Genomic DNA, 13989 nt, shown 5'->3' on the forward strand with positions numbered 1-13989 from the left:
GTTTTTTTCGCAGTTATGGACATAAATCTAGGAGTGTTAGGGGAATCATATGCATCAACTTTAGGACAGAGATGTTTTGTCTAAGTGAGACTGCAAACATTTAACCAATTATATTTTTCTTCAACTTAGTCCATACATGTTTTTCTGTTTATGTTAGAAAAGGAATAAAGCCACGCATTGTCTCCAAAAAGCGATAATCTGCTTCTCAGAGCTATTGAGCTGCAAACAAAGAGAGGCGCTCTGTAATTCCTGCACCATGAGCCGAGAGGATTTTCAGAGAGGGGGGAGGAAAAGATGGAGAGACACGCTGGAGGAGGATGCTCTCTCTCTCTCCTTCTCTCTCTTTCAAGCCCACTCAGATACAGTAGTGGGGCTGAGGACGTGTTGGCAGTGGAAGCAGAAGGTGAAGAAGTTGCACCGGAGGAGGGGATTGAGCTGCACTGAGGTCGGACTGGATTTTTACTCTGCAGAAATTGTCCAGAGGAAACACAGAGCTTGAAATGGAGGGAATCTGCAGGATCCAAGTCTTGCACACGTTTCTTCTTCTCTGGATCTTCATCGGCTGGAACGTAGCGACGGTGGCAGGATCTCAGCAAGGAATCCCTCTGTCAGTGTGAGTGGATGCTCAGTTTTTTTTCTACTTATCTAATCAGTTTGTTACATTTTGTAAAGACTTTGTAAAATCAGCGCCAAATGTGTTTCACACTCAGAACATTCAAAATTTGCTTTTTGAATCTCTGAAGAACAGAACCTTAGTTAGATTTGAATCAGACCCTGTACCACTTCAGAAAATTTGCAAAGTAAAGAAAATGTGATGTAACAGCTAAGCTTTGAAATGTGACTGAAAGAACAAATTGATTTTTTGTTGTAATGCTTGTAAAGTTACTCAACTAAGTTTTAGGTTTGCTAAAATTTAAGAAGTAATGTGTAAATGTCTCACCTTTAATCCATCTGTATGGATTTGTTTAATAAAGAACAAGCAACAAAAAGTGTAATATTCTATTTAAAAAGAAGTTAGCGTTACCCAAGTTTTATTATCACTTATTATCCAAAACATACAGAAGAAGCATGATTAATATATATTTTTTAAACTCTGATTTTCTGACCATTGTATAACGTTTCACTGATCACTTTGTTTCAGAGTTGCTCTTAATCACCAGCAGATATAATTAAACTGAAGGTTTATTAAAAAACAAACACATCCAGCATTTCTTTAGGGCACTGTGCATCTTTTACAACACTGAACATAGCAAATCAATAAAACTTCAAATATTCCACGTTACATTTCAGTTTTAATTCCTGACAAATGGAAAAAAAAAAGAAATCTAGATGAAACTTTTATTTTTTCTTCGTCTTTTTATGAAAACCAGGTAACTGTTTGCATGATTTAAAGCTTTCAGGAAAACCTTTTGTGTTAATTAAAAGAAAATCTTAATTCTTTAAAGCCATAAATAAACAATGTTTTATAGGTGTTTTTTTACATATTTGTATGTAAAACAACATCTTGGAACATTACAGATTATTGTTCCGCAGAAAAGTGATTTAAATTTAGTGAAAGTTTCTATGAGTGCACAGCAGGTGAATAAGATCAACTTATCAGGAGAAGCTATCAGGTGCCTAAAAGTTAAAGATAGAAGTTCAACAGCTGCAGATGACAGGAGGAAGCCATTGATTAAGTTACCCAAAACATATGTATGTTTGACCTACTTAGCAATCTTTTCTCTCTTCTTTCTCAAGGTAACTCTGTGATTCTTTGTCAATTCATCAGTTTTTCTTTCTTTTCTTTGGCAGTGTAAAGCTTTGGGCCTCTGCATTTGGCGGAGAAATCAAATCAATTTCTGCGAAGTACTCTGGCTCCCAGCTATTACAAAAGGTATGTTTGTAACTTCTCAGTGTTTTCTTTCAGTCCAAGTGACTTCTTTATTTGTCTGATAGTTTTGTGTGGTAACTTTCACTTCTGCTGTAATGCATTTGACCTCTGATGGCTGCAGGAGTATTTGAGTGTCTCAGCTGAATGCTGAGGCCTTGTTTCAGAGGAGACTCAGGTGTGTTTGGAGTGCCATGCGAGTGTGTGTCATTGTGTTTTTGAGTTCATGTGTGTTTGTGCTCGACGCGGCCCATTAACCACAGCTCTGTTTCTCCCACTTATCTCCTCTCTCCTGTGAACTCTCCTGAGTGGAGAGCTTCCAGCCTCGGATGTAAACACAGGGAGCTGAAGGCGTGTGTGTGAGTGGAGGGGATGAAAGGGGTGAATAAGTGAATGGAGTGTGTGGGGAGCACGAGATGCAGATTATCTTTGTGGCCACTTGATGGCAGAGGTGGGTTCGGGTTTAAAAAGGCAATCATAGTGAAGTCAGGTTGATAAATGGAGGCCTGTCCTGTTCACTTCACTGGGATTAGACTGGAGGAGGTGCAGTAAACAGCTGGAGGAGCTTCTCCTTATGAATGCTGAATAACTGCAATGTTGGAGGGTGTGTGGCTACTTTTACACCAAAAACATCAGCCGAAAAGCCCAAGACCATGACAGGCACTGCAGGCACTTCCTCCTAAGCTCATTACCCACCAGAACCTCTGGACAAAGTTTCAGTAGAAATGTGTTGTGGTAAGAAAAGTCCAGTTTTAATTGGTTTTGCTCAATCCAAAAACTGGCAAATGTCTATTAAATGTATTTGCAAACATTCAATGAGAAAAACGTTAATGTCAGTAATGTGTGGCAATGTTCTCATAACAACAAATGTGAACATTTTCCTCTTTGAGTTTTCACTTTGGTGGTTTGTACACTCAAACATATCCTTTTGTAAAGGGAAGAAATTTTTACCTTTCTTTGAGAAATATGTGACTCATTTTTCTCATAGAAAGATTTTAAAAGTCCAAGCTGTGTTTTAATATGTCTAGAAACGGTGTTGAATAATTCAGTCCAGTTGTTGTGGTGGTAATCTCAATCTCAATCTGGACTGATGTAATGAAAAGCACAGGCAATATTCTTATATTAATCAAATAAAAATATGTTTGACCATCAAATTTCCAACCACAGCTGATCAAATATAATTCTGATTATTTATAAGGGGCACTGTGCTTAGTAAAAAGGAGTATATATATATATATTATATATATATATATATATATATATATATATATATATATATATACATTTTTATATATACTCCTTTTTACTAAGCTCAGCTCCCAATCATCATTTCCTGGACATGGCAGTAACTAAAAGAAAATCTATTTTGGGAGGAACAGAAGATTAACTTTTAACTTTTTTGTTTTGTTGTTTTGGCGGGCGGGATGGTTTGTGCCACCCACTGTAATAGTTGTGCCCTGAGCAAAAAGCCTCTATCAAATCCCTCTGCTCTCCACAAACAAAAAATGTTGAGACTTTTGTAAGATTTCAAACTTTCTTGGCCTCAATCCGTTGGGGAACTAAACAAGTATGAATATGCGAATGTTATGTGTTACATGTATGTGAAATACATTTAGTCCTTTACCTTGTTGTTGGTTGTCACATAAACCTTGTGATATTTTAGCTTACACTTTTATCCACTTAGTTACAAAAGCAGTAGCTCATTCTGACACTATTTCCTCTTAAGGAGTGAAAAGTTTTATTTGGTGATATAAAAAAAACAAATGGAGAAGACAGAAGAGTGACAAGGTGAAAAATAGGAAAGCCAGCAGTGGCAGCAATAACATGCACAACGTCGTTATTATGTATGACTTCACAAAAACATGTTTCACATTTGTGTCTCCAACCTTTTCAGCTGACTTATCATTTGAAAAATCTTCAGATTCTGTATTAATTTGCAAATATATTAATACATTCATGCTTGTATAATATATTAATACAAGCAAATAGTGTAACATGTATGTGTTAAACTATATGCTTTAGTGTAACACATAAAACAATAAACTGGCACTTTGGGTTGGAAGGTTTTTCTTCCAGAAGGTAAAGCTTGTGTGTTTTGACTCCAAAATCCAACTGAGATCTTTATATTTATTCACTGATTTTTGGCATCTGACAGCAAGACCATGAAAAAATAGACTTTTCTATAGCACTATGCAGTTTTTACAGTAGTTTCTACTAGTTTGAGTTTGAAGATATACAGACCTGAGAAAGTGATTAAACTAGATGACACAATCACTCTTCAGAAAGAAAGAAACACATAAAAAATATTGCTTGTTGTTTTATGAACACCTTGCTACTTATGTTTCCATAGTTGTTCTGTAGCACCAAGTCTGCAAGGTGAAAGTGTGACGTAATGCAGAGCTTTAGATTTATCACTTGCTTTTGTGAGCAGCTGTATTACAGTTGATTTTGTCTGAATAGCAATCTAAGCAGAGCATGCTGGGGGATGCTCTGTGTTGCACAAGAGTACAATGTATATTTTAATAAAAATACATCAAGAATTAGCTTACATCCTATTAAAAAATTGATGACAAGCCATATTTTTATACAGAATGATTCAGAGACTGCTTCGTTCATTAAATCTCAGCTTTGAACCATTTTGTTGTTTTTAGGAGCTGTGGTCCATTACGGCGCCACGTCCGGGGGCCAACTCCACTTCTGAGGCCAGTCCCCCCATCAGGGCCACCAGCAGGCTGAACCCTAAGATCACAGCTGCCTGTCTTTGGGAAGAAAGTGGAGGGCAGCGAGGAAGTCCTCGAAAATACGGAGAAAGTGTCCAAACGGCGTTTAGGAAGCGTCTCCAAGCCCAAAACCCAGGACTCTCCTGCCCAGAGGTAACCGCTCCTTTACCGGGGCCTGAATGGTGTGAGCTGAAGCATCACGCTGCATGTAAGGGAACATGCATTTCATCTGTGTACAAACACTTTCCTGCCATCTAGCCCGCACATTTGCTTCTTCTCATGTGCCTGTAAGCACCTCACAAATGTTCCTGCGCATGCCGGCGTGACCGGAGCTGAGCCAGTCAGCACCAAGCATTGAGCTGTGAGCCAGCTGACAGGTCGTTAGACAGCTGATCATTACCTGCTTTTTACTCTGATTTCCCTGATTTCATTATGGTTCCTGTGAACCCGAAGACGCTCCTAGCCTCCTCTGCCTCCCGGAGTTCCTCCATCGGTCATTAGTCTAATCAATAATTATGATCAGGGGATTTGATGGATGGATCTTCACCTCCACTTGACGACTGGAGGGCTTGAGAGGAGGTGAGGCTGGGAGTTTCTGTGCAGGGGCTTGAGGTGCTGGGGCGAGGAGGACAGGCGTGAAATGAACTGTTCTGCTCCACTGCAAATTCACACTCTTCTTTTCAGTAGGTAATTTGTCGCCTCATGTACCGGCGTGTGTGTGTGTGTGTGTGTGTGTGTTTTGTCCACACACTCTGTGTTTCTTTTGTATGTGGGAGCCTATTGTGCTCTTTTTAGGATAATGTTATAGGAAGCAGCTGATAGCCTGAAAATGTGGAGTTTTTTTGGTATTATTATTTGGCGTGTGTTACCGTTTTACAAAGTGTATGTGTGTGCCGGTCAGATGTTGGGTTATATAACGCTGGATTCCTCTGAGCTGTTGCAGGCTTTTATTCTATCACAGGAGGTCCTGTACATCCAGCAGAATCAGCATTATTTGAGGTGTAGTTCATTACACGGAGTTGCCCGAGCTTGACGTGTTATTATCTTTCTCCTGTGCTTTGACTCCATTTCAATTACCCTCTTACCATGCATAGCCTTCACTCCCATCCACACACCCTCCTCCTCGTGACCACCCAACATGGCCACCTCCAGCCTATCGCAAAGAGAAAGACATCCTGCACGTGCAGCCAATCACTGAGACCAGATAAAGACAGCGAGGCGTTTGGAGCTGCAGGTTTTATCAGCTCTGTGCATCATGTCAGCAAACACATGAACGTTTATAATCCTTGTTTAACAGCCCGTGAGTGAAGCGGAACAACGCATGAAACATCTCACCCTTTCCCTCATTTCATCACATGATGTGAATAACAGCGTCAACCTTGATGGCTCCTCACCTGTGTTTGAAGATCCCCTCCCTCCACTCGTCCCGGCTGTCACGTTTGTTTATGATTATTTTCTCAGAAATATAAAGAGCCCGAAAAGTCGGTCAGAGTGGAGGAGATTGACGGCGTGAAGCTGGTTAAAGATCTGGCTGTGAAGATGGAGGAGATGTTCCAGAGAAAAGCAGAGGCCACCAGGGTATGTAAAAAAATAAAATGTTGAGGAAAAAACAAATCAGCTTTGGGTGTATTCACTGCAGAGCAGAAAATAGGAGTCTGTGGAACAGCAAAGGTGGAGTCAGGGTGTCTCCAGAAAGCGAGAGGGAGGCTCTGAGGTGTTTGTGCTTTTCAGACAGGAAGTAACTCAATGAGCACAAAATAATCTTGTATTTTGATGAGGCTATTTATCTTCAGGAAACTCCTATTTACACATGTCTCCCTCCATACTTATTTGCATCCCTGGTAATGATTTGTACAAAAGCCAGTGGTTGTTAAGGAGACTTTTATGCTGCACCTTTCCTACAGGGAGCTTTCCTTCCTTTCTCTCTGACATTGCTCACTTTGCGTGGTGCAAGACAGACTTGGGTTGTCAACCAGCCTTGGTTGCTACTGCTTCAAAACTCTTTCTCTGTTGATCTGACTGTAGATATACATGACTGTTTTATCACAGCCATTTATGGACTTGTGAGGTTTAGCATGTAGCATGTTTGATAAATAACCTGCAGCCTTGTCTTTTCCATTTTGTCTTTATATGACGAAAAATGGTTTTGGTCAATTTTTTGTCCGTTATGGCATCATTTTTGGTACTTTCAGTTTTTTATGCATTTTGGGTCAATCTCCCGATTGTCTTACATCCATCAAGCTTTATTTCTAGTAAATATGTATCTGTATTCTGCTGGATTCTCCTGATGTTTCCCATGTTGCTCTGTGTCCGTCTCATGCTCCTTACTTTGAATTTCTTTTCTTACTTATAAGAAGGGGGATCTTCAAAAAGAATATCTTATTCCATTTTCTTATAAGTTTGGACTTTATGTTATGAAATATCTCTTTTTAAATGTTATATTTTGCCTCCTGCATGTGGATGGGTCCTTTATCACCTCTATTTTTACAAACAAACAATATGTGTTTAATTATTGTCAATAATTGTGCAACCAGTAATTTTAACATACATTTTTATTTCTCAATTTGGGAATATTATTTGGGAATATTTAAGCTTGTATTTTCCCCCCATTATTATTATTATTATTATTATTATTATTATTATTATTGGCATTATGTTGCTATTTAAACGCATCTTTATCAGAGGCACCAATACATATTGTGCTGCAGCACTAATCAACTATTATTGACATCTTGAGTTCAGTGGTGTCCTGGGAATCAGTGTTTAAATAATGCGTTCAGTTCTTGGAGAATCTTTAGTTTGAACAAATCTTTTTAAAGTAACGTATTATGAATTGAGAAAGTTTTCTTCTGTGCTCCGACAGAGAAAATAAACTGACAAATTTTCTTTTCTTCCTTTCTTTTTTTGGACGGGTTTATGTTATAAAAATAAACATGCAAGAATATAGTCAGTTTCTCAATTAATCTATTACATTTCATTTTACCGCTGGATTTGCTGTTTGGCACAAATAGCGAAAAGAAAAAGCTCTGAAGCTTTTAAAGCTTTATGATTTGCATTTATTTCGTCCTTCTGTGAGCCGATGTGAGCGATAATAAGGCCAATCAGTTTGTTTAAGTCATTAACTGAAGTAATTACCGAACAGAAAATTGTGCTTTTTGATATTTGATTCTCAGTTTGGAGAACAGATAATACGTTTCAAGGGTTTCGTCATCGCTCGCAGATTTCCTTCTTCATTTTATTTATTTATTTTTTTTGTAGCCGCTAATTTTTACTTTGTTTTTTTCTTTTTTACAAAGCAAACTCTTAGTGAATGTTTAGTTTCATGATATGTTCAGGAGCAGCGTCAGCTTATCTAAGCCTTGGGAGCTCGGAAGCATTTCCTCTGCAGGGGGAATGATGAGGATTTTACGCAGGATCCCCAGAGTGCGATATGTCGTGACAATTAGGGTTTGAATTACGGCCTTAATTTAATAAGAGATTCTGTGAGATAAGATGTTGCATGTTATATACCAGTGTGTGGCTGCAATAAACGTAGATTAAATGCCAGTTAGATTTGACTCATTTTGCCCCCCATCACAGGTTACAAAACATGTTTTGGCTTCAGAAGAAGGACGACAGAGAGCTTTAAACGGGGTACATTTCATTAGCACAAAAATATGCGTTCTCCGTCAAACATTAAATTCAATCCACGATGCTTTTCTCCCCTCTCTCTGCTGACGAAACAAGATTTCACCGTGAGGTCAAATGAATTTGGCTCAGCAGCCTCAGTTGTGTTTATGTTGCAGTTATTTTTGACACATGTGACAGATGTTAATTACCTGCGTGGCTCCTAAGGCAAGAGTGATTTCAGTGCTGGTTTTCCCCCGGAAACACCCCAGCTAAGCACATTTTTATTTTTCATTTATTTTTTTTATTATTTTTTTTACATCTAACCGAGCTGTTACAGCTGTAAGTTATCGCGCTTTTAGTGAGCGCCACGAAAATCGTTCTCCTCCCAGCCTCCATCCATCATCCCGCCTCTATGTGGACCTTAAGGTTCGTGTGGATTGCAATTTATGCATAAATGCCTAAATGCATCTTACTATACATTACAAAAATGAAAAATATCATATAGCGGCATTTTCATCGAGAGGAAGCCTATAACTGAACCGTAAAGACGCAAAACGCATCTCGGAGGGAAAAGCTGTATAAACTCGGGGATTTTGTGCATTATCCGCATTAGAATCGACTGAAATAATTCCTCCAAGTTTTATATCTACTAAATGCTTCATGTTTTCAGCAAGAAACACGTGTGCACGTCTAACGGGCCTCTTTCCTTCCCTCAGCGGCTGGTGGAGGCTGCGGAAGAAGCGCACCATCAGCACGAAGACAACCCAGACCTGCAGGTGAGTTTCTGTCAAGAACAGAAAAAAGTATATATTATATATGAAAAAAGTCAGCTAGCAAAAACTTTAACATGTGAAGTGAAATATGAATGATTATTATTGGACCTGTGAGGAGCACCTGCAAGGGTAGAGAAGGTTAATAGGCCCTTAAAGTTTTAAATAGTGCAGGCGCCATCCTTCTTCTGCTCTGATGTCCTGTCAGCGGGTTGATACATGGCGTTCCTGGGATGAACAATGTCACACAGATCCAAGGCTATAGGACACGCTGAGCTGATGGTTTCACAGAGCAACAACACGTCTATGCATTAAACTCTGATTCAGCTGCAATAACTGTAACCAGAAAACATTGTACAAGAGGTTTGTGCGTTACCAAATGATGTCCTCCCAGATTAACACGTCACGGGGAAAGTTTTGAGAAATGTATGCCTTTTTTACGAACTAAAGTGTTTTATTATTATTATTATTATTATGTTATATTGTTTTGAAGAAAACTATTTGTGTTTGTTTTGAAACCATGTTTTAAACAAACTAGCTATCCAGAGTTATCTTGAAGAAAACAACAAGGGGACCTATAGAGATTTCGTAAAATCTCAAACTGTATTTTCAGGAACCAATATAACATAATTTAGTTCAAGTTTAACCAATATTTTAGATCTTGAACTTGAATTAATTGATGCGCTCCGGATTCCTTAAAAACACAGAAACAAGCCTTTTAATTTAGCCTTTATTAGGAAATAAAATCAGAGGCCAACTTCAGGTCAAGTTGGTATCTGATTAGTCTATAAGTTAATGTTTTATCACAGTTCTGATCCCTTTAGATATTATGTTTCTATTTTATTAGCTGATTAACAGAAGATATGTTCAGGGCGGAATAGACAGTTTCTTTTTTTTAACACTTTTTGCAAACCTCTGACACAATTGGGTCCTGGCTGTGCCATATCAATTTTAGAAAACCGCTCACGCATTTAGCATGTGAACGTCTGCGTCAGTGGGTCAATGACTGCGTGTGGAGCGAGGCGCTTTGGGGTCTTCAGGACTTGATAAAAGCGCTGTGCAAGGACAGGCCGTCTACCATTTACCGTAGGATTTTGCTTGGCCGTATTGAAATACTAAATATCAATGAAAATGTGTTTAAAGGAAAGTACTTTTTCTCTGAGTGTGCAGCACTAGCACTGTTGGGTTCAAGGTGGGATGCCACATTGTTCACATTTTATGAAATAAAAAACTGGGCCTACTGGACATGCAGCGTTATTCTTTTGCCACATCCAAAAACGGACAAAGAGCTACTAAGAAGCGGAATTTTTGTTGAGATATTATTTTTCAGTGTAGTGCCGCACCTGTTCGGGACTTTGTTCCGCGGTTCTCATTGCGGGTTTGCAGGGCGCTGTGTCTGAGCCTCCTCCGTCTCTGCAGTGGAAATGCAGCATTTCTGCGCTCTCCCTCTTCTCTCTCGCCTGTCTCTCTCACTGCACCGCGGACAAAGATAAATGAAACTCTTTTTTCTCTCTCTCTTTCTGCGCGACGCATTGTTTCAGCTCCGTGGCTGTAGATTGGAAAGCGCGCTGGAGCAACAAAACACAGAAATAACGGCATCAGTTTGCGTTTAATAGAAGCATTTACATCGTCTGAATACATTCAGCGCTCTTGTTCCTCCCCGCTTGTTTCCACTGTTTATACCCGCAGAACCAGATGGGAAGATTGGAAATTCAAATAAGAATGCAGTTTGTTTTTTTAAATACTTTAAATATGCCCAACGCTTTTATGATGCTTTTAAAAATATAAAACCCAAAGGTTACATTTTTCCTCCAATACTTCCAAGTCTGAATTAGTTTTCTTAAAGCAGTAATGTCAAAAATATATAAATCAAATTATTTACAATGAGAAAAGAAAATATATTTTTAAAAAAATAGATTTACAGAACTTTATTTTCATTTCGATCAAAGCAAATGCGTCTTGTGACTGTAAGCTACAACACAGGCTTTTTACATGTCATTCCATCTGAATTGCCATATAAAAAATAATGAGGAAAATGCAATATCCACTTGTGGTAGTAATGATCTGATGTCCTGATGTCGCTCCCTCTGGCATCATTTAGTGAACCGCCGCCTCTTCTGACACAACACATTTTTCACGCGTCATTTCACCGACCACAGCGAGATAAGCCGGCTGCTCTTATCTCAGCTGCTTCCCGTCAGGACCGTCACATCTGACCCGAGTCCAGCCTGCGGTGCAGCAGGCAGATCAGGTCGGATCAGGTCTGATGGTGCAGCTCAGACTCATTATTATTCACCATAGATTCAATTGGAACAATTCATTTAGTTCGTTTTGAAATATAAGGTCATGTTCTCTTTTCAGTTTAAGTCACGTGGGTTTTGCAAAATGTAAAAAAAAAAAAAATGAGAGAGAAAGAGAAGGTATAGAATATCGTTTCTCTGATGATAATGTAACTTTATTTCATTTTGTCTTATGAAGTGCACATCAAGAATATTCAGTTTATCGCATTTTGTGTTGCAGCCACAAACTGGCAGGTATTTATTTGTATAGTTTCATTTTTTTACCAAAAATTAAATAAATAAAAAAATCTGAAAAGTGCAATAGTGGTATTCAAACATTTTCTCTGATACTCCTGAAATAAAACTCTTAGAAGTTACCAAGTTAGTAAATGGTGTCCATCTGTGTGTAACTTAATTTTAACATAAATACAGCTGCTGTATGAATGCGTTACAGGTTTATTAGAGAACATTAGTGGACAAACACCATCAGGAAGTTCAATAGACAGATCAGAGATAAAGTTGTGGAGAGGTTTGTCATGTTTTGGTCATAAGTCACCATTCCAAACTTTGAGCACCACATGGAGAAATGTTCAATCTGTCATTCAGTACTGGACAGAAAATGACACCAGAGTTTGGCAGGAAGCAGGTTAATCAGAAAAGCAGCCAAGATGCTGTGGAGGAACTGCAGAGATTTCCATCTCAGGATTCCTGTAAAAAGGTGTGATAAAATAAGCATCCAGAATATAACTTTAAAGGCTACATGCAAAATGTTGTGTGGCAGTTGAAGCTAACATAACTCATAACCCTAAATACCTTTGAGATTTATTTCAAAAGACAGTAACTGGAGTGAAAGTTTTTTGAGTGTTTGTGTTTCGCTCAAGCAGATTGGATACAATACACTCTTGAAGCTTAAATATGCAAAAAAAAAAAAAAAAAAATCTCTCAACAAGTATGCACCACTTTGTGTTGGTTTGTCACATAAAATCCAGATAAGACAATCTGATTCACAGCACAGGAAGGTTTCTGCACAGATTGTAAAGCTGATAGTGGTAAGAAGAGTTGTTCGTGTTACACACAACAAAGCTCAGTGAGCGTCCTGCCCTGTCACCATAAGCCTGGTTGTACAGTGGGGCCCCTGCAGTCTGTAATGGAGGGCACATCTCTGCAGTATGGCCTCCAGCTAACTGTAAGAGTCAGTGGGCCGTCTCGGAGAACTGCAGTGTCCCACGGCCTGCTCTACAGTAATAACCCTGGTGGTTAACGCGCCTCCCTACAGAACTGAATTTCTGCTGAGTGTGCACGTCCCCCCTCTTCCTCCCGCCCCACACTCCTCAGAGGCTCCTCCTCCTCCTCCCCCTGCACTGCCGCAGCTCGTCAGAGAGCTGCTCAGGCGTGGTATGAGCTGTCAGAGGCTGCTTGATGGTGATGCCCGCTCAGTCTCCCCCGAGAGTGATGCCGTGGAGTCCATCAGCCATCTCTCTCTCCCTCCCTTCCTCCGCATATCTCCCATCTTCCTCCTTCCCTCTCGGTGCGTACAATAGAGGCCATGGAGAGGCCGCTCAGACAGGATGAGTTATTCTTTCACTGCAGCAGCAGGCAGCGAAGGACAGGTCATGCAAACTGTAAGCACAGACTTTTTTCACTTTACACAAAGTCCTCCTGCAGCACATTCAGTACATCCTTACATTCAATTACAGATGAATAATCTTTGCATACTTTTTGATAAATACAGAAGCTGATGCAGGTATTTCCTAACGTTTCTTACTGACAAATCCTCCATGTGTAAAAAATGCTTCAGAGCAATTTACTCCTAACTCATTTACTGAGAGAACTGCATTGTTTTTGGACATTTTGTTACCGGACATTATTATTTCAGTGATTTAAATTTGCTTAGCTGAGAGCACAAATATTGATTTTATACCTTTGTTGGACTGAACTGCCTCACATAATCCAGCTCAGAAAGTGGAGTCCCTCAGGGCCAACATGAACACAAGTTTACAAACTTCTATCTTACACAATATGCCTTGCAAAAGTATTCATACCTTCAACGTTTTGATTAATTTACACAATTTGTTATATCACAACCACACATTTTCTTTCAATATTAAATGACTAACATGGAGTAGAGATGCTTGTAAAGTGGAAAGATTTAAACTTTTTTGAAAATGCAAATCTTAGTCAGTTTTTAAAAACAAATTCCTGGAGCATTTCTTTCAAGATGGATTTCCTTTATGTTGTGTCTCTTTATACCATTCAGATTTCTGGATGACTGCTGTCTCTTTTTGAGACATTTTGAAGGTTTGTGTCAGGTTTTGGATTATCTTGTTGGATAAAAGCGTTCCCAGTAAAATAAAGTGCTGTCTACAGGGTTCAGTGTGACAGTCCATAACTTTGTGATAGCTCTCCTTCATCAAGGTGCAACCCACAGTGGCAATTTCCTCCTATAAAAACTCCCTGAGACCAAAACGCACCTGCATTATGCTTGACTGGCAGTGTGGCACTATCAATAGTACTGGCAGTACTATTTTGTTTGTTCTGCCTCTCAAAAATGCTCATCTGACAAAAGTATCTGTTCAGTAGTTATTTTTCTTACAGTTTTCAAAGTCTAAGATGTGTTTTTGTCTGGACAATTCTGACATTCTTGATTATGACACTGTTTTGCAACTTTCTGTGGTGATTTACTGCAGGTGGTAACGTCTCAAGTTTATTCATGCTTTTTTGGTGCATTTATTTAAATTGGCACA

The 13989-nt window shown here is 39.1% G+C and overlaps 1 protein-coding gene across 1 annotated transcript in view; it reads left to right on the forward strand.

Moving 5' to 3' along the window:
* Positions 1-375: 375 nt before the first annotated feature.
* LOC114134914 (voltage-dependent calcium channel subunit alpha-2/delta-3-like) overlaps positions 376-13989 on the forward strand; it is a 38905-nt gene continuing 25291 nt past the window's right edge. The window contains exons 1-5 of the mRNA XM_028001780.1: positions 376-613; positions 1792-1873; positions 4519-4740; positions 6049-6165; positions 8913-8972. Of these exons, the coding sequence (XP_027857581.1) occupies positions 501-613; positions 1792-1873; positions 4519-4740; positions 6049-6165; positions 8913-8972 (594 nt within the window). The 5' untranslated portion in view covers positions 376-500. The remainder of the gene's footprint in view (positions 614-1791; positions 1874-4518; positions 4741-6048; positions 6166-8912; positions 8973-13989) is intronic.

This window comes from Xiphophorus couchianus, chromosome 20 (genome assembly GCF_001444195.1).
Source record: "Xiphophorus couchianus chromosome 20, X_couchianus-1.0, whole genome shotgun sequence".
Taxonomy (NCBI): Eukaryota; Metazoa; Chordata; class Actinopteri; order Cyprinodontiformes; family Poeciliidae; genus Xiphophorus; species Xiphophorus couchianus.